Source organism: Micromesistius poutassou (assembly GCF_964030765.1).
Source record: "Micromesistius poutassou genome assembly, chromosome: 11".
In the NCBI taxonomy this organism is placed as follows: domain Eukaryota; kingdom Metazoa; phylum Chordata; class Actinopteri; order Gadiformes; family Gadidae; genus Micromesistius; species Micromesistius poutassou.
In genome coordinates, this window is record NC_140281.1 from 10,354,147 (window position 1) to 10,374,392 (window position 20,246).

General features: G+C 43.0%; 3 protein-coding genes and 1 non-coding gene across 4 annotated transcripts; 3 read left to right on the plus strand and 1 right to left on the minus strand.

Annotated features, from left to right (window-relative positions):
* The first annotated feature begins 270 nt into the window (after positions 1-270).
* LOC311355755 (uncharacterized protein) lies at positions 271-12,406 on the plus strand. The gene is made up of 5 exons (XM_084475574.1): positions 271-513; positions 3,235-3,335; positions 3,524-3,662; positions 6,263-6,308; positions 6,974-12,406. The coding sequence occupies exons 1-5, from the start codon at positions 407-409 to the stop codon at positions 11,831-11,833; spliced, it is 5,253 nt and encodes a 1,750-aa protein (XP_084331700.1). The 5' UTR covers positions 271-406; the 3' UTR covers positions 11,834-12,406.
* Positions 12,407-14,021: 1,615 nt separating this feature from the next.
* LOC311355180 (protein MFI-like) lies at positions 14,022-17,555 on the plus strand (the record flags this gene model as incomplete). Its single annotated transcript, XM_084474909.1, has 10 exons — positions 14,022-14,069; positions 14,282-14,323; positions 14,431-14,551; positions 14,749-14,841; positions 15,017-15,070; positions 15,280-15,489; positions 16,075-16,205; positions 16,419-16,565; positions 16,823-16,878; positions 17,512-17,555. The coding sequence occupies exons 2-10, from the start codon at positions 14,316-14,318 to the stop codon at positions 17,553-17,555; spliced, it is 864 nt and encodes a 287-aa protein (XP_084331035.1). The 5' UTR covers positions 14,022-14,069; positions 14,282-14,315.
* Positions 17,556-17,842: 287 nt separating this feature from the next.
* On the minus strand, positions 17,843-17,914 carry AC3HAE_025794 (transfer RNA cysteine (anticodon GCA)). The gene has a single exon. It is a non-coding gene; the product is annotated as a tRNA-Cys (tRNA).
* A 226-nt stretch (positions 17,915-18,140) lies between these two features.
* On the plus strand, positions 18,141-20,025 carry pomp (proteasome maturation protein). The gene is made up of 6 exons (XM_084474964.1): positions 18,141-18,202; positions 18,484-18,581; positions 18,881-18,941; positions 19,297-19,398; positions 19,511-19,604; positions 19,741-20,025. Exons 1-6 carry the CDS (start codon positions 18,200-18,202, stop codon positions 19,806-19,808), a joined length of 426 nt encoding a protein of 141 aa, XP_084331090.1. The 5' UTR covers positions 18,141-18,199; the 3' UTR covers positions 19,809-20,025.
* The last annotated feature ends 221 nt before the right edge of the window (positions 20,026-20,246 follow it).

Genomic DNA, 20,246 nt, shown 5'->3' on the forward strand with positions numbered 1-20,246 from the left:
ACAGGCCTAATTGCTCTTTGTCAAATGAAGTCTGAAGTTAAAGTGAAACTAATATTTGTAATGATTGGCTGTTATGGCAGTATAACCCAGATCGTTATTAGAAAACCTCCGAATGAGTAATTATGTCCACCCGCACCTGTCCACCAGGCCTGTCCAGCCTCGGGAAAGTTGCAACAAAAGGGGGCGGGTTATAGACTCCTCTCGACCCCATGGTCCAAACCACCGGTCCAAAGCAGCTCGGGCAAATGACTGCGTGGTATTTTTTTTACATGTTAGTCAAATGTAGTCACCACTGACTACATGGCTTTCAATTGGGCTTCCCCATAGCCTGCCCTGTGTGAACTGGGAGGACTTGGGCTTCACGGAGGAACGGGCTCCTCCGGTTGAGATGACTGGTTGAAGAAGAATGTCATCGAGTGACGCGGGAAAGTTGGGAGGAAGAAGAAGACGAGCGAGCGAGTCTGCAGATAGTAAACACACGGGCACGAGCACCGGGACGACGCGGAGCACCAGGTTCGTTGTTTAGTCTACTTTTTTTCCTATTCTATCACTGTTTCAGAGTGGTATTTTCACTATTCAAATCGCTATTTGTTCTACTGGCCCACCCTTTTTGGTTCTTGGTTTATTTCCTGGTCTTTTTTGTTATGCGGCCACTTTCTTCTCTGCGTGTTTGTTTACCATATGGGCATGGCCGTCATGGGGAGCCGAGGACACGCAGTTAGCAACTTAAGCGGTGGCTGTAAACTTAAAATGTTTATGGAGTGATGTTTCAGAGGGTTGCTTATTGGTTATTTTTGGATAGACGTGTGCTGGCGTGGATGTCGGTGTGTGTGTGTGTGTGTGTGTGTGTGTGTGTGTGTGTGTGTGTGTGTGAAATTAATTTCAGTGCGACGTTTACGCGTATATGATATCTGCATGGGGCGTTGATACAACCCAATTTCTACCAATATTATATTTCTTGCAATTCAAAGCCTCCACTGCGTACGTTGTCTAGGTAATTAGGGCAATTATAAAAAAAAAAGATTTGTGCTGATGGCTCTGCATGTTCAGAGCTGAATGGCTTGTAATAACCTTAAATAGCGTTGTATCGGCTATAACATAAACACATCCGCTGGTATGCTGACAGCTGCTGAAGGAGTGGCAACCTGTGAGCAAGTCTCACTTTGTCTCTGCCATGCTGGCAAGAAACGAAGCGTGTTGCGAGCTTCGTTAGGAGAGTGGGTGTTGTGGGGGCCTTCCTGGTGATATAATACATTGGCAAGGATGAACTCCGGCCGCCTCCCTCTATATAGCTGAGGCACGCACTCACAGTTGTCCAAACAAGAGGCTCTATTCAAGAGACTCAAACAAGACAGGACACAGTCAGACTGAAATGAAACAGGAATGGGGCCATATTGGCCTTGTGTGTGTGTGTGTGTGGGGGGGGGGGGGGGGGGGGGGAAAGAAACCCACATTACAATACTGATGAAAGTAGAATAAACATCCTTGTCTCCATTATGTACTATAGGTCAGTGGTTAGCATCCTTTGACCTTAGGCGAACCACTAAATTGTCATCAAGACCTTTCGTGGACAACCTTATGCCAACAATAAAAGATTTATAAATGCACATGCAGTGGCAGAGCAAACAGCTCTGAACATGCAGAGCCATCGGAGCAAAGTGCAAAAGAGGGCTTTATACACAAATATTATTAAGGCGAAAAAGAAAACATTAGGCACAAGCACAAATTAACACAAAACACAAATGGAAAACATTTCAAAGCAACAATTTCTAATAACGAGCCATAATCCGATATTTACGGAACAATATTTATAATATATTTAATTTTAATTTTATTTTCTATTATTGTAATTGTGTCTATTTCAAGAATAACATCCCATGTGCAACCTGCAGTGTAACATCCCCTATGTACCTGTGGTAGGCTGTGTAAGCATGCCACATGTTGAAAAACACTGTTATAGATGACACTACCATCTTATTCAGTGGTTCCAACTGGTCTTACCTCAGGACCCACCAGTGTCTTTGGTCATTAAGTCACAAACCCAAAATAAATAATGTACTGTAGCCAAAAAAAAGCTGTAACAATTGGGGCTAAACTCAATACCATTGAAACATGAATTGATAATGAAACATTAGTTAATTAATAGGTTTCTTTCTGAAGATCAAGGTTTGGCATAAGCTCTGCAACCCATTCATATTGCCCTCCCGAGCCATCAGTTGAGAATCAAATAATGCTCTTTTGTTACAGTCCGTCTTAATTAAATTATGCATGGTCACATCATGTACTAACTTTATTTGTGCTTGACGGGTTAATAAAATCCTTACATAAGGATATCACCATGATACAACGTGCGTCGCTTTACCTGTCTGAAGAGGGCGGGTTCCCATGAATAAAACAGGCATGCCTATTTCAGGTGTGCAGGCTTTCCAAGCGATGTGCCTTCCCAGTTTTTTAATCTGAAACCACATGTCAAGTCATGTTAGGGCTTTCTTCAACAGACATTATAATGCTCTAATGAGGCCCCTTGGGCCAAGGTGGAGACAGGGAGAGGAGCCAGCGACCTGTTGCCCATTCAGTTGGAAGAGCACGAGAGAGTGAAATCAAAGTCATGCACTGGGTGTGGGCAGGGCAGGGCAGTGTTTTGGAATTTAGGAAACAGATATAAAAAGTGATGGGATGGAGCTAAATAATTCATTGCGATGGGTTTGTTGCGTCACACATGAGTGCGACCACAGGGAAAATGACAAACACGACCCAAGGTTAACATTTTTGTACTGTCCGTGTTACTATTTCACATAGTCTATCCATAATAATTATAATATGACTGGCATACATAAGTCAAGTAAAAAAAAAAAAAGACAGGAAAGGATTTATCTTCAACAACTCCGTCAGCAGATTTGTGTGTTGTTACCTCTTCGAGGTGGGGTTAGTTTGCGTGTTGAGTTTGATGCCAAGCTGCAGAAATTAATTGTGAGTCTTACGTAATCCAATTATCTTTATCTGGGGATCTTGTGTGCACTGATATTCTGAAGATGTCTCAGAATTGTTCCGCCCTTGGAGACGGTTGGTCTCTCTGTGTTCTTCCATTTGGGTCAAAGAGATCAGGTTTGTCCTGTAAGTCTATAATGCACAGTCTGGAAAGGTAGAAATGACCCAGAGGATTATAATTATAACATGTTTGTTTGGAACAAGATGGGACAAGTTCTCATTCATACAATTGGCTGTGTTTTCCAGTGACCAACGAGAGGAGACGGCTTGTGAAGGGATTCTGCAGGAGCAGCACCTTGGTGCCAAGACTGAGCCTTCAGGGTGCCAAACTGAGACGCTATACAAAGGTCAGCCCTAACTTACACACACACACACACACACACACACACACACACACACACACACACACACACACACACACTCTTTTCCCCTTGGGTGAATCAATGTCTCAGATTGACTCATAACTTTAATGTATTACATTGTTGGGTTCAAAGAGCATTGTTGACTCAAGGGATCTGTTGCTGTCCTTTCCCAGAACTCAGCCCCGGAGCAGTGAACGTGGTCCACGTGACCTCCTTCTACTGTAGACTCTCTGCTCCGCCAAGCACAACACCTGGCTCTGCGGGGGGCCTCCCGGCTACCAGAGACACAGCCCCAGAACCCTGCCCATCGAGGTGAGCAGCAGGGAAACCATTCTGTTATTTGATGTCTTAACAATGCAGGGTTGAACTGATAACGCACAGGGGGCTGGATCATCACGGGGTTACGATATTTCAGACCCGGTTCAAGGGTTCTTGGTTTAAATCCCAATCTACCTGTATAGGTCTACCCCTTCCTGCTCATTATTGATATTTCAATGTAATTCACTTTTTAAAAAGCGTCAGCTAAAAGACTCAAGAGTAAATAATGACATTTAGAAGTATTTATAACAATCACAAGACGTAAAAAGAAATAAAATACAGGTATGCATGGTAACCTACACTCACTCATGCAAATATAAAATAAACAGCTGCAGGAAAGGCTGATGGAAAGTTCATGGAATAATGAATGGAGAGCAGATGTATGGATTTATGAATGAATTAACAAATGACCCGATGGATATGCTAGGGTACACTGCACTTTGATTGATAAGCAGGCTGAAGGATGAGTGAATGGAGCGTCGTTCTCTGAACTTGCTTTAGTGTAATCCTGATCACAGAACATAGTGTGATTTGTAGCGCTCAAACACTATAAGCTAAAATGAAAGAAGCATCGTTCAAGCTCACAGCCAAGTCCTAAGACTCCTCTGGCATGCCTGGTACTCGGGGAAGGGGGGGAACCCAGGCACATATTTAAACCCTCTATAAGGAATTCCCGATGCCTGCAGCTCTGTCTGTACTGTAGTGGCCTGTTTGTGCAGCTGCATAGTTAAATAATTGGACAACAAAATGCTCTTGAATGGCTACCTGAGACATTTACAACTTTAGGTCTTCTCAGAAAATCTATTACAAAGAATTTAGAGTAGCATATTTCTTGATTGATTATAATTGTTATGTATCATATGAATATGACTATTATTACTGACCACAATTATTTTAATAGTGATGATTTTACATTAAGGTCAGGGTAGTGTGGAAGCTACAGCATACCACTTCAAAAGGTTCCAGACTGATGAATCCTGAAAGTCCACATGTAGGCCTCCTTCAAGATGTCTAACCCTACTTGCCCCTTAATAACCTGTATTCAGGTCATGAAGGGTTTATTTGGATGAAAGCGTACCCTAAATATGAATATGTATTTATTTATTTATAATTAACCCAAATAAGACATAAAAGCTGACACAACGCAGACACAAATGTATTGGGAAATTGGTCTCTTGGCCATGTGATCGTGCCAGTGTATGTGTGTGTGGGTACGTGCGTATACATTTGCATGCATGTGTGTTAACAGGTTGATTATACAGTCCTTCACCAGAATAATAAAGCACAGAGCCAATGCCATATTTATAGCAAACATATTTCAGGCCAAATATGCATATGGGAGAGTCTCAGAGCGTGCGTTCTATCTGTTAGTTTTCTTTCTTCGCCGTTGAGGAACAGTGCCTATCTTGTGTGACCATGGGAAAATGTAGCGACAATAAATGCAATTATTTCATACCAAGGTGCGAGCCAGGGCGCGTCAGATGTGACAGTAGTCTTATAAATGTTAGGTTGTTGACCTAACTGACTCTGTTGCTGTCATCAACCACATCATTCACATTCCACTTGACCTTTCCAACCATTGCACACTTTCTCTTACTGTGCCAGCACCACAGCCTGTGGCTCCGAACACCATTCAACATCACCTTATATGGACATAACTCACACCTCTGCGTGTGACAGTGTGTGTGTGTGTGTGTGTGTGTGTGTGTGTGTGTGTGTGTGTGTGTGTGTGTGTGTGTGTGTGTGTGTGTGTGTGTGTGTGTGTGTGTGTGTGCTCTTGTCTGTGTGTTTGTCGGCCCATCACCTATCAAGTTACTATTGAACTATGTTATTTCAGCAAATTGTTGTGTGCTGAAATTACTCTAAGCAGAGTGGGAATTCCATGCTGCATGGGCGAGATAACTTGAGTGGGATAGGGAGAGCCAGAGAGAAATGACACAGGAATGTAGTCCTCCTTGTTCTGCAACTCTGTTATGGGAAATGTTAGACATCTGAGACCTATAATCCCTCTGTCAGAAACATGGTTGCATAGTAGACAAGAGTGGGACAATATGTGGAAAGAAACACTTTTATGCTCTTTCACCAAAATCTTAGGCCAATTCTTCAAATACCTACATACCCTTCTATCTCAAGCATTATCTAAGGCTGCGGAAAATGTGTACTTTCTTTACTCCCTTTCAACATATTTCAGGACTGACATCACTTTTGATTCAGTGCCAATGATAGAACCCTCATGCCAATGGAGGAAGTATTTTATCTCATATGTAACTGATAAGTCCCTAATCAGTTATGTTTTTCTGCTTTGCATGGTTCTTGAGTGTACCTCGTCATATGCCATAAATGCTTAATCCCATTTGACATGCATAATAATACTTTATGTCTCTAGTTATTGTTAATTCACTTCTACGGTTTTCATTCACTTCTACAGTGTTCAAGGTACACATTTGGGTCAAACTACCCTCACCTAACTAACTTTTTTTTTAGAACAGTTGAATTTGCATGCACCACAAACAGACTTCTCTTCAACATAGATATCTCCCCACATGTCATTAATCACCAATGTTTTTTTCTCTTTCTATTCCCTGCTCTACTAGTTTCCCCGTAGCTCTGAGAAATGAACTGCATGGCAAGAGCTTACAGGTAAGCATCGACAACCCAACCTCTATTAAAGATAATGAGAACTAATAATGCTATAGGGTGGTTGATCAATTTCACTATAGAATGAAAATTAAATACAATTAACATCTACTGTTTACAATAAATTTTCAGTCCCGGTATAAAGGGGAGATGATTGTTTTTCTTTTATAGATAATACATCCTGGTATGTATTTTGTGAAAAACAAGAAAACATTTTCCCGAAAAACAATTCTATCTTAAAAATCTGTTTGCTCAAACGGTTTGGTGATGTAATGAGTACAGGGTGTGCACCTGTGCCTCCCTTGAAATATCTTCTTCACTCTTTCATGATAACCTGTTTGTCCACGCCTAAATCATTGTAGTTACCGAGCCATGGGAACATGGCTTATACGAATGCCATTGTTGCATATTTGAAATCCCCCAAGCGTTTTGTCTTCTCTCTGCATGACCTGTGTCGAGTGACTCAACCTCATGTTGTTGACATGTGAAAACTATTAACCTGAGATTATTTTATACATGCTATGCGTAGCTTTGATGGATGTGCAATAAACAAGTTGGGATCTTATTAGATGAAATGTTAATTTTGACAGTGATATTTCATATGTTATATGAATGTTATATCTTCATATATGTTGAAGACAAATTGTAATTCTGTTTTCGTTAAACAGGACCATGGCAGTGCATCCCCCGGAGCCTCATTAGAAGAGTCTGTAGGCCTGACACCACCAGAGAAGATATCAGTCCTCATCAACAACGAAGAGGAAGCAGTCCCGGATTATGTTTCTTCAACAACCACTCGCACCTCTTTCTGTGAGATTCCAGAGTACGATTACCACCGTGGGAGTTTAAAAACCGTTTCACCTGTATCCAAACTGAACAGTAGATCAGTGGATTCGGCGGGAGACAGAAAGTCAAACTGGACAGAGCTCGAGTCTCCAAACCAACTTGTGGGGTGCACTAAGCCAAACAAAGCAATGCTGTCTTCAGCCATGGTGTCAGTTCTTGCCCCACATTGGAGCAGGCGGAACCAGCGGACTAAGAAAGGTATATCCTCAGAGGACTTTGAAGTGCAAAATGTGGCGCATGGCCCAAACACTGGGGCTCAAAGTGTCCACGATCGGTTTTTGGAACCCCACAGGCAGTTCCGTGGTGAGAGGGATTTGAGAGATCCACCTCGAGTTGAAGACCCATTGGTTGGCCTCAGGAGGAGGGCTGATGGTTGGTCCTCTTTGAGTGGGCCCTCAAGTCTAAACCTTAACATCACAACAAAGAGGTTCATGCCCCATACGGTTTCTTTCGACATGGATTCACGTTCTCTTGACAACAGAGACACAGTGGGATACCATCATACCCCAAAGGAGAAAACACCACCTCCAATACCTTCCCTCTCATTGGATCTACGCACAAATGAAAGGATTTCTCCAGGGGGTCATCAAGGACCACTTGCTCAGCCAAGCTCTAAACCCACAACCAGCAGCTTCCTTCTATCTTTAAGGAAAATCGGTTCGACTTGGAAGAGCCCATCCATGTCAGAAACGGGAAGCCGATCTCTGACCGGTTCAAACAGGGACCGAGCTGCAGTCCCGTCCAATCTCAACCCTTCCTTTACCCCACCCAGTAACAACTCATCACAACGATGGATGCACAGCCCCTATTCATCACACATTCCTCACGGGCCTGATAAAAGTAATCCGAACATTTCCCAGACAAACAGTGTGACAAATCCGACTCTTTCTCATCCACAGAAACTAATCTCCAATAATCAACCGGGCAGACAAAAACAATTAAGTACTTCAGACAATAACACAGATCCAGCCAGGCTTTCCCAGTATGAGCAATACACTATACTGAAGGGTCAGGATCTCCCAAGGGGCACTACACTAAGGTCAGGAACCTGGTGGAGACAAGTGACTCAGGAAGGTGGTTCACAGCCTGGTTTCAGAGACACTGCCAGCATAAGCAACAATAACAGGCATGAGACAAACACGCCCTTAGTTACACCCTGTAATAGAAACAGTGACTTGGCCTACTTGAGGACAAATGACAACAGGAGCTTAAACAGACAGATTCCCAATCATGCGGATAACAAAGCTGAGGCCATTAGTTTAGGTACACATGCCCTTGTTTTTAATAGACCACAAGGACCAGACACTCTAAGACGAGGCAATGCCACGGATAGATCTGGCCCGCAGTCTGACACGTTCTCCACACATTCTAAGGGCTTCAATTTGAATGAAAAACAATCACAGCAGCCGCATAGTTCACTAATTGAGGTGAACAAGGTAAATGCAAACAAAGCCTCAGCCAACATCATTAACCTAAATGTTTACTCATTGGATAAAAGCCATCTAACTGCCAACACCCAGACAGCACTACTTACCCCTTCACCAGTCAGTAGCCCTACTAATATGGATTGTACAGTTTCAGAACACAACTCCCCTAAGATTCTAAATGAAAATGTACAATCCATCCACACATTTAAAAAACAATCCTATCCTCTTGATGCCAATGACACTCTTGTGCAAAAACCTTCCTCCAGCCAAGACGCTAGCATCCAGTCTGCTGCATTACCCCATTGCACCTACAAAAGACCTACACCTCTTGTTTTTGAGAGGACCTACCCCACCATAACCAAGCATGTGCATCCTAAGGCCTTATTTATATACCAGACGACAGTCTCCTCTAAAACAAACTGCAAACCTCTCCTAACGGTTGCCACCTCTCCCACCAAACTCTCTACCACTCCTGTCCCACCCACCTCCTCCTCTGTGCACCTCACTGTCCCTGGGACAGTCTCCACCGCCACATCTCCAACCCCTCTGATTAGCACCTCGTTTCCCCTAACGCCCCCAGTGACTCCCACCCCTTCATGCTCCCCCTCCCCCAAATCCTCCTTATCTAAAAAAGAGAGAACATTCTTTAAAAGCCAGGAAATTTGTTCTTCCAGGAAGCAATCCCCCAAAGGTCGGAGAAGGGTGACGTGGCAGGACTCAGTGGATCTGCAAAGGTCTGACGATGACATGGGCCAGGCGTCGTTGCCACCTACCCCAAGCCCACCGCTAAATACCAGCCCTTCACCTCTCACCAGATCTCCTCGTAGCTTAGAAAGTCCCTCTACCTTTTCTTTCCTCAGGAAAGGCATTCCGACTGAAGTCCCAAAATCCTCACCTGTATGTTCGCCAAGTCCCAAGCCCACAAGTGGAAAGGCTGAAGAGAGCAGTAAACACACTGTGTCTGCTAGCCCTGTCAGCCCCATGGAGTGGACCTCGGAACACACAGGAGGGTTTTGCACATCACCCGGTCCAGATAAGAGGTCACCAGACAGGGCTAACCAGTACGCACCGCTCTCTCTTCCTCCAGACTTCAGCTATCAACAACATTATAGCTCTCCCCCTTACTCCACTCTCAAGTCTGCACGTTCTCCACAGGGGGATGCCCAGAACCCTTTGCCCACATCTCCTGGCTTTCAGCCACCGACTTTCTCACCATCTTCTATTTCTAGACCCAGTTCCTTATCCTCAGACCCAGCCGCAAACAGAAACACTCCCCAGTCCCAGCGTTCTCCAGACCCTATTCCCCCCACCCAAATCGTACCCCTTCCTTTCCCAAACCGATCTGTCTTGCCTGAGGGCTTGAAATATGAAGGTTTCAGATTAAAAGAAGCTGACAACAAAAGCAGGAAGCAGAGTTACAAAAACAGTGTGTCACAAGAGGACAACAAAGTGGTCATGGGCTCAGAGCGTCTCTCGCTACAGACTACACTACAGGATGAAACACTCCCCCCCTCCACTGCGTGTTTGAATGTGGTTGAAACGCTTGTTTACAGCCTTTCTAAAGGTAATTCGACAGACTTGCCGGGCAAAACCACACCCAGATCTCTGATTCAGTGTACGTCCAAAACAAGGTTTTCCATGGGGATAAAGCCGAGCATTCAGCTGAACACCAAAACCAGTGGGGCTGGAGGTAATCAATACTATCCATTAAATAAGAATGCCAATACAAGCAGCACAAACAACACTCAGTTGCCTCTCTGTACAGCGACCAATGAAAGCAGAACAAACAGCAAAGGACCTTCCTGGAGGAATGAAAGCACCAGTAGACCAGGGGCTGGTTTACCTGCTAATCAGGAAACACATGCATCCAAGGGAATTACCCAAATGGACCAAGTCGTCAGCAAATTAAGACAACAATTCGGTGGCATGCTTTCTGATGATCTCACACATTCGCCAAAATGTAACCAAAGCTCTAAAACACCCTCTATTAGTGGATCAAGTGTCGGCAACAACAGTGACATCACCGTGAAAAGTAATGATATGGTACAAGGGGATAAAGAGATGGATATACTAGGGGACACAAATGCTGAGTTAGAGAGAAGAGAGACGGAAAAGGACAAATGGAAACAAAATAGATATACTCTCGTACCACCACAAAAGCTGTATAATAGGAGCGATGATAATTTCTCTAGTTCCTCCGGCACAACACCTGAGGTACATGCTGAGACCACGTTTTTGCTCTCAAATCACCCATTTACAGAAAGGGAAGCCAAGGAGGAAAGGACAAGACCCAGACAAATTAGCCTGCCTTTCGAAACTCAATGTCGAGATCCCGATCCCTGCAAGCAGTCACCGGGGGACCCTGCCTCCACAACGTTGTGTGCTAGTTCTAACAACAGGCCTCGCTCTCCCTTCGCTCGGTTCTCCACATCTCCAATCTGTCCTTATCTTATAGCCACCGAGATAGATGATAGTGTCTTCTACAGTCCCAAAGAGCAGACGCCCCCCGCTGTGATGGGAAGGTCGGTCAGTCCTTTGGGCACCACAAGGCGGAAGATGTCCACGAGTCCATCCACCGGAGGTCCGGTTCAAGAGAAGGAACGCCTGGCGTCCTACTCTTCCTGTGCAGACTTGAAGTATGGCATCGACGCCGGACGTTCTATCTCCGTGAGCTCGGTGGTCTCCAGTCGGCGTCAGGGCTCGGAGCGCATCTCAAAGGGGCTGCGGGTCCTAAGTGTGGATGACCTCTCTGATCCAGCAGAGACATCAAAATATAAATGCCAGAGCATGGGCGATCAGGGAAGCACAAGCAACTATCGACTGTCCTCCAGGCCAGGTGAAATGAGGTCTAAATCCCTCCCTCGATCACTCAAATCCCTGTCCTGTTGGGCTTCAGAGGATGGCCCGCCTAAAAGGCAGAGCCCCACAACTTCACCACAAGACCGCCTGTCCGGACCAAGGTCCCAGAACACTGATCTCTTCCAGTTTTATTCAGAGGCTGCCCTGACCCCACCTCCATCTACTGCATCCCCAGCAGTCTTGCTGACGTCCAAACCCCCCAGTCGGTCGTCCCCTCTGTCCCCTGGTACGTCCAGGGACAGTGTTTCAGTAAGGGGGATGCTGCACGCCAGGGGTATGGTCGCCAGCCTCTCAGACTTTGACGAGTCCTCAGACAGCGGCTCAGACTCAACCACAGACGATGAGTATTACCTGGAGTCTGAAGAAGAAGACGACGACAAGGAGAGCTCGTTGTGAAGGAGCATGTTGCGTTAAGGACATTTCTCTCATCTTCAACTATTTTTATTCTTTGAATCAAAGTGATGGGATAAGATCTCAAATGTGTGTCAAATCTACGTGTTAAAGAAATGGGAATGGGTAAAGAGTATCTGAACAAATATTGGAACGAAACCCTTTATGTTTTTTGATTTATTCATATGATCAAAGTGTGACAATGCTTTGGTGATAATTTATGCTATTTTTGTACTTATTTATCTTGATTTTCCTTTGTAGGATACAAAGTCCTTAAACCCACATAAGACCCCAAAATCTTTATTGTATTATATTGTGATATAATAGTATTTGCTGAAAAAGAATTACTGTATATTTTGGAATACAATTACAAGCTTATTAAAACATCTGTTTTTACAAGTGCTAAATGCTTATTTCATAACAATAGTTTGGCCTTAAGGAATATCAAAGTATAGGAAGATTGATGGGTGTGTTGTTGTTGATGTTGCTCGGTAAGATAGCTCTTCATTTGTAGCCTAATATTTAAATGTTGTCAATACAGATTTCTTTCTATTTTTTACTAAAAATCTATCAAACCTTTCTGTATTTTGCTGTGTTTTCTTTTAACTTTGTAAATGAATCGGGATAGTCTATATTAATATTTTTACCATATAAATCTTAAGTGTCTTCTATACTCAGCCAAAAATAGCCCTCACCTTGAGCAACTTTAGTGGGCTGCCTACAATAGTGTTTGAATGCCATCATCTGTGAGCTATATTGCGTCCATTGTGATATGCTTTTGAGCCACACAAATTCAGATGCCATGGCGCATACTGTATTTTAAGACTGTGACATTCTTGGTCACTATCTTCATTGGATGTTGACCTAATAGGCTAAAATAGCAACTATTACCAGTGGGTGTAACACATGTAACACTACATTATTCACAGTTGATGTGGAAATGTACTGCTGCACCATTTCATACCATATCCTTCAAGGTTACAATGACAATAACATAATAAATAACGGTTTAATGGAGGAAAGAAAATCAGAAATTGAAACATCAGTGTACAAAATGTTTTGTCTTTGGTGTTATCCAGGAAAGACTGCTCTGGTTAGAACATTGCAGGACTTAACTCTTGAGCACTACAGGGGCCTAGTGACCTGTACCCCTGTGTTTGCGTAAGGCCTAATGGATGTTGTATGCCAGTGTTTTTCAATCTGTGGTACGCGAGGGTACTGCAGTTTGCTTATATTCTTAAAATGGACACATTTAAACCATAATTATAATAATTAAAGAGAAAAAATGTACAGATCAGTAAAAATAAAAGTAGTATAAATATTGTTCAGTTCAAGCAGTTCAAGTATAATTATAATAATTAAAGAGATAAAATGTATAGATCAGTAAAAATAAAAGTAGTATAAATATTGTTCAGTTCATATAATAGGCCTATATAGGAAACGGGAAATAAGGAGTGGTATGTTCCAGTAGCATCTGGGCGGTAAAAGCCGTGTGACGTCATCTTCACTTTCCTCATTATGGCTTTTTAATCATTTCGAGTGTGATTAGTGTCCGTTTATTCCATCTTATTTTTCAAATGTTCAATTGCAATGTTGTCCATTGTTGTTTTGTGTAACTTTGTGTTTGCTTAATAAACACACTGGGGGAATAAGCAGCGTTGCTGACTTTCTTACCACTTTTCCAGGGTCTTGATGACAATTTAGTTGTAGCCTACACCTAAAGTCAACGGTTGGGAACCCTGTTGTAGACTATAGGTCAAAATGCTTGCATGCCAACTATGTTATGGAGCAAAGACGGCGTAGGCCACTTCAAATGACACCGCAACATCGATTGATCTACACATTGATAGAAATAGGTTGGCCCGTATTTAGCCACTAGAAGCGGAGCGGAGGTGGTCCTATACACAATCTTAGACTTTATTTAAATTAAATGTAGAAGAACATTTCAAACGTTTGTTTGATCTACACCGGCTTATCTGTCTACATGTTGTTATCTAAAGTTATGTCCATAGAAAAGGGCCAAGGGTCACGTGAACTGCTGCCATAGCAAATACAGCAGGCGACCCAGGACTGAAATAAAGCCTGTATGGAGGGAGTGGCCGCCGGGCGTGCCCACCTGGTGACTGCGTGCTCGCTGTGTTTACGTGCATAACGTTGCCAGGTAACAAGCCGTAATCCATTGGGCCAATGGGTTCCGAATATGGTCAAGTGAAAATATTTATTTTACTTTACGTCGAAGGAGGTAAGACGCAAGTTAAGCGTTGCCTACATTCACGGCATGAGGCGTGCTTATTGTTCATTTAATTCATTCTTTGGTTGTTTCGTTGTTATATTAAAAAAAATGCATTCAATATTTGTATTATCATTTACATTTATTATTTAACGATAGAATTGCAACACTTTCTTTCTGTTTTCCTTTTTAACTCCTCCCTCTACCTCTGTCTTTGTACATAGCTGACTTGACATTTGTCTGGCAAACCCCAAAAGCATGTGCAGGTAAGACCTTCGGCCCTAGACTGAACTAGTTTCAAGATATGCATGCAGGCTGTGTTAACCGGCCCCTTTCATGTGGTCTCATTTTCCTTCTCACCTCCATGGCTAAGCGGCACCAGCTGTAGTGGGGAGGCAGAGGCTGTCCTAGTGGAGGAGGAGCAGGGGCCAGGGAAGGGCGAGCCCCACCAGAGAGCAGCCCTGGTCATCCAGCGAGCCTGGAGAAGCCATGTGGTGGGTGTGTGTGTGTGTGTGCTAATGGATAAGCACATGTTCATACAGATACACTGCAATGTACATTGGTTATGACGCATGGTGGGACACACGTTACACAGATCTGTAAAGGATCCTAATCCTAACTTAAAACCGCACTTAGACATTAACCAACATATTGTTAACGTGATGAAAATACCACTTTATTTTGAAATTAGGACACACAGATCTACGCTTACTTGAAAAGGACGATTAGCTTCCGTTATAATGGAGATCCACGTGGCCTGCTCAAATCCGTCAATCCCCGGGAGGTAAGATATTGACAATCTGTCAGGAAGTTGAATCGACTCATCAAATATTCACAGTAAGAGATGGAGAACCATACTGAAATACTCCCAGGTAGAACTCAGGTGTTGTGAAATGGTAAGTGCTGGTTCTGATTGGAAAGTGGAAACAAACCACCATATGGTCATCCTTGCTTTCCAGGCTGCTCTGCTGGATGCTGCTGCTGGGGTGTACATCCGATTCCGTCTCGGTGGGGTAGGATAAATCTTTCTTTTATTAGAATATTTTCTATTTAGCAGTCATCATTTAGCAGAAGCTGTTATCCATAACTTTTTACAGTGATTTAACTTTTAGATATACCATTCATGGTCAGATAAGGGGTTAAGCATCTCACTGAAAGATGCCTACAGGTAGACCTCTCTGTTTTGGGTCAAAGTCCCCTAAATGGCCTGTTTCTCCTTCAGATCAAGTTCCCCCCCAGCATCTACTATAAAATCTTCACCCACCGACCCATTGTGGACATGTGCGCCAACAGCCCCAAGGACTACACCCACCCTGGCCACAAGTGTCCCGTGCCCAGGCAGACACACAATGGCCTGCCCCTGATCCTGGAGAACCGGTCCACATGGTACCGCAGGGTGGAGAACAATGGTTGGCGGCTGCTCTCCGGTAAGGTGAGACAGCTCCGGGTTAGATTCCCGATGTCCGTAGGCAGCCGATTTGTATGAATCCTCCACCCTTTCCTGCCTACTCTTGCATGACCGGTGTCTGGAATCACTGTCACAAGACACTGGATAAAAAGTTTTTGAAAATCTGATTTAGAAAGTTAAAGCTATTAATGCACCTACTAATGAGCTCTGTAAGGTAGTATAGGCAGGGCCGTAGCCAGGGTTGAAAAATAGTGAGGTTGGTTATTTGTATCTCTCTCATGATTACAGGTTAGGGTAAACTGATCCAGCAGAAGCAAACATCCCTTTAAAGTGACACAATGTTTTGTCCAAATATTAGCTCAAACTGGCATTGGGTTGGAATGTGGCAGGTGCTAAACGTGCCTCTGGCTACTCCTATGCCATCAAACATTAAGCAGGAAACTCTGTGTACTCCTGTTGTTGACAAAAGCTGGAGGCAGAACATGACTTTAGATTCAAGTCGAGACACAGCTTCTACCAAGCTTGGCCCTCTGCCACAGGTTTAACCCTTTCATTAGTTCCGTTCTCCTACAGGCTGGTTATTTCCTCATTTATTATCCCATCAAACAGCTGGGACCCATGGGTGACCCTGTGGAGGTTGATGCTGATAAAGAGATGGAGTTCCACCATTGCAGGCTGCAACGGCGGCGGGATTTAGAGCAGCGGAGAAGAAAGAGGAAGATAGAATGGATGCGACAGATGTGAGCGGTGGAGCCAGCTCAAACTCCATTCACCTCTCTCCCTGCTCTTATATGTCTCTTGCCCACTCCCTTCCTCACAGTTTACTTTCTCCCTCTTGCCAATCCCCATGTCCCATACACACACACACACACACACACACGCACACGCACACGCACACACACACACACACACACACACACACACACACACAAATATGTAAACACATACACCAGGTACCACCATGGTGCTGTGCAGGCCCCTGCAGTCGATCCAGAAGAGGCTGTGTTGGTGGAGAGGGCTTTGCAGGGAACAGCCAATCACGTCTCAGACTGGGAGGTGGAGGAGCTCCAGGAGTGGACTACCGCACTCAACTTTGAAGAGTAAAGGATAAACGCTTTACCTCGGCTGAATAAAAATATTTCTTATCTGGGGGAGAGGGACTTCTGGGTTTTTAAGTGCAAGTTGAAGTTTGGGGAATTTAAAAGTGACGTGAATGTATTTCAGAAATGCTAGTAGCTGTCTGTAAACATTATCCACGTTGTGTCTAGACACACAGTGTCTACTGGCCTACATGCATCTTCAATTGGGTTGGCAGGTCGGCTATGTTTCATAGGTATGTGTTTTTTTTCCTTTACAGTTACATGACTGAGTGGACAAGCTTGGCGCTCAGTCATTCTTCGGAATGCTTCAGAGGTAAATCCTTTATATTGTTCTCGCTTTCCTTTGAGGGGACACAAAAACATTCAGTTTTTTCCTGTGGGCTGTTGGGATTCAATGGTGAGCAATAGTGTAGTTATCGTTACAGTAGCGTTACATATGGAAATACTGCCACCTACTGACATGTGGGGGAAATACCAGGTAGTCGTAGTATTGGTAATAGTAATAGTAGCAGGAGCTTTCTACTCGCTTTATTAACTTATTTGCGGACTAAATAGTGTATAAAATAATTTAAAATAATGAATAAAATAATGTTGCAGCTTATAGTCCTTGACCTTGAAAACATCGTGTCTTATACCCAATTGTTTCATTTTAAACCTATGCACAAACGTATTGGTTCCACGTAATCTTGCCTTCAATCAGCACCACAGTAGGCTTTCCCTCATCTCCATCCAAGACATATGGGTGAGTCGGATGACTACTAGAGGGGTAACTGCTTCTTTGTCCATTAGCCCATACAAGAAGAGTTGGTGTGAGAAACCGATTGTAATGGAATAGGAATGGTGTTGCCTACATTGAAAATAATAAAACAATTGACTGACCCTGTCATACTAATCATGCATATATCTCACAATATTTTTTTAATCTATAATTTTATCTCACTTTTAGGTGTAAATAGTCCAGCTGAATCTAGTTTCGAAGATGGAGATTAAACCATGGATGTGTGGCAGAAACCAATAAAGCAGAACGGTCAACTCACAGTCTTCAGTTTCAGTTATTTGTTGTTTATAGTATAATTTATTTATTTATATGAATTTGTAAGATACACAACATTATTTGATGTTATCCCATAGCTAGATTTAAGATAGTACCTGATATGTATATTCATATATTAAATACGCCTCCAGTTCCATCATGCGTATTGTAATGAATCAAGTTTCTTTGAATATATAGAACGTTTGCGAAAACGATGCTCTTCAGCTGTCAGAAATCAAAAGTGAGGGGGCACCCGGATTTGAACCGGGGACCTCTTGATCTGCAGTCAAATGCTCTACCACTGAGCTATACCCCCTTCCATGAACACAGGAGTACAATATCAGTATACAAAAGTATTATTAGATAAGAAAATACATCATAATGTGCATCTTAAACATATATATATGGATTGATTCCATATCGTGCTTCCAAAACGGGTTAGCGAGTCCCTGTTTTACCTTTTTAGTCCTTTTTACCATATTGATCGATGTTACTACCATATATTTGTTCCGTCGAAACCGGACGTTTCGTCACAAAAGTGCGACGTTAGCGGAAGTTTCTAATTTCAACAGCAAAAGCGAAAGACAGCAAAGGACTCACTATGGTATGATATTATTTTATCTGTTTATAACTCATGTATATTACTGCAACCAAATTCTGTGTTCTGTCATCTACTATCATCCACAATGCCGCCACGAAGGCGTCATCATCCTTAGTCCAATACAGTGTGTAGCACTGCTTGTTGTGAATCTGATTAGTCACTTGCGTCAGGCTAGTAAGTGTTAGCATTCAAGTTTCAAGTCTCGTATGCACGTCGTACTTATTTCTCGGATGATCCAGTAGGAGTTGAAACATCAACACGTTTGTGATTTTGTCCTGTATTAGAATACTCGAGGACTTCGCTCCCAGCTGAAGGACAGTGTGCCGGTGAACGGCTTCTGTCCCCACGGGTCTTATGGGGTCCAGGACACTCTCCGCAGCGGGTAATGCCGCCACGAGATGATGGATGAGCTGCGGTTATATTTGCCCTTTGAATGACGTCTATCGTATTGAAATCCTTTTTGTCTTATTGATTTAATTTATATTCAAATATGGGATTTTAACAGAAGGCTGAAGCTCCCCCAGAACACACAATACATAAAATACAACGATGTGAATGTCTTGATCATAACAAATATTTGAACACGTGTAACCAATAGCCTTTTCTCTGTGTACAGATACACATTTGAATGTGATAAAATGTGTCCAGCCCCCTCTTTAAATGTGTGTATTTTTGTTGTAGGTTTAGCAGTGTAAAGAATGAGATCCTCCCCAGCCACCCACTGGAGCTGTCTGAAAAGAATGTGAGGGGTTTAGCACCATGTACACTGAATACATTAACCTTGACTCTGAGAGACGTCCTATCATTCAACGGAATTGTGTTCAGTAAAAAATCTTAGGTTATCTTTATTCCCAATTTTTAGAAGTAAATATGGCTTTAATACTGTGATATACCAAATCTGTCAAATTTTAATTCTACACAATATAGATTTTTCTTATTTCAAAATGCATGGCTATCTGTTAAATTACACATTAAATGTAATCGTACATACAAGTTTCACGTGAGTGAAAGGCATGCAAAAGAGGAAACGCAACAAATGCAGCAAAACGATCTTTGAATATGTTCATATGTGATTGTTTGTTTTTCTCTGCGTGCAGTTCCAGGCAAACCAGGAAAAGATGAATTTTGCCACAATCAGAAACATCCAGGGTCTCCACGCGCCACTCAAACTGCAGATGGAGTACAGGGCTGCCAGACAGGTAGAATCACAACCTACATGACGCTCTAACTCTGTGTATTCTTAAGGTGTATCACATCTTCATTTGTTTGACCCACACCCTCTATCATATTTCCCCTCCACAACATCGGCAGATTCAGCGGCTGCCGTTTTTGCAGAGTTCCAACCTGGCCCTGGACACACTCCGAAACAGTGACGAGAGCATCGGCTTTGAGGACATCCTTAACGGTTAGACCCCACTGCAATATGGCACTCCCTACTACTTACAACCTGCTAGACCATAAAGATGTTAACGTCCATTAACACTATAAAATATATCTCAGCGTTGCTAATTCTGACACCCCTCTTTGTTGCTCTATTGCAGATCCATATCAGAGCGAGATGATGGGCGAGCCTCACATGATGACGGAGTACCAACTTGGACTTTTATAAGGAATAAAACCTGGATACAAATCATATACTCGCCTCCAGAAATAAATTCCATTGTGCTATTGTCTCTGCTGGTAGCTTGTTATTTCCCATTTGTTTCCTGTTGAGGCATCTGAACCTCAACAGTGCTGGTAGGACCGATTTGGTTGATGTACCTTTTTTGTATGGTTGCTGTACCCTTAACCTCCTGTGTTTCTAATAAACCTTTAACACAAATAAACATACCATTTACTTTTTCATAGGTTATCGAACAATCGATGCAAAATGTATATTATGTTAAAGTGGAAAATAGTCACTTTGAAACTAAGATGTGTCAGACCAAGAGTATACTAGGAAGTACCTTTTTGAAGGAGTGAGTTGTCAAGGCATCAATTCATTTTGTTTTAATGAAATTGTGCAAACTCGATTCATTTCAATTCCAATTTCCAATTTCAATTCGAT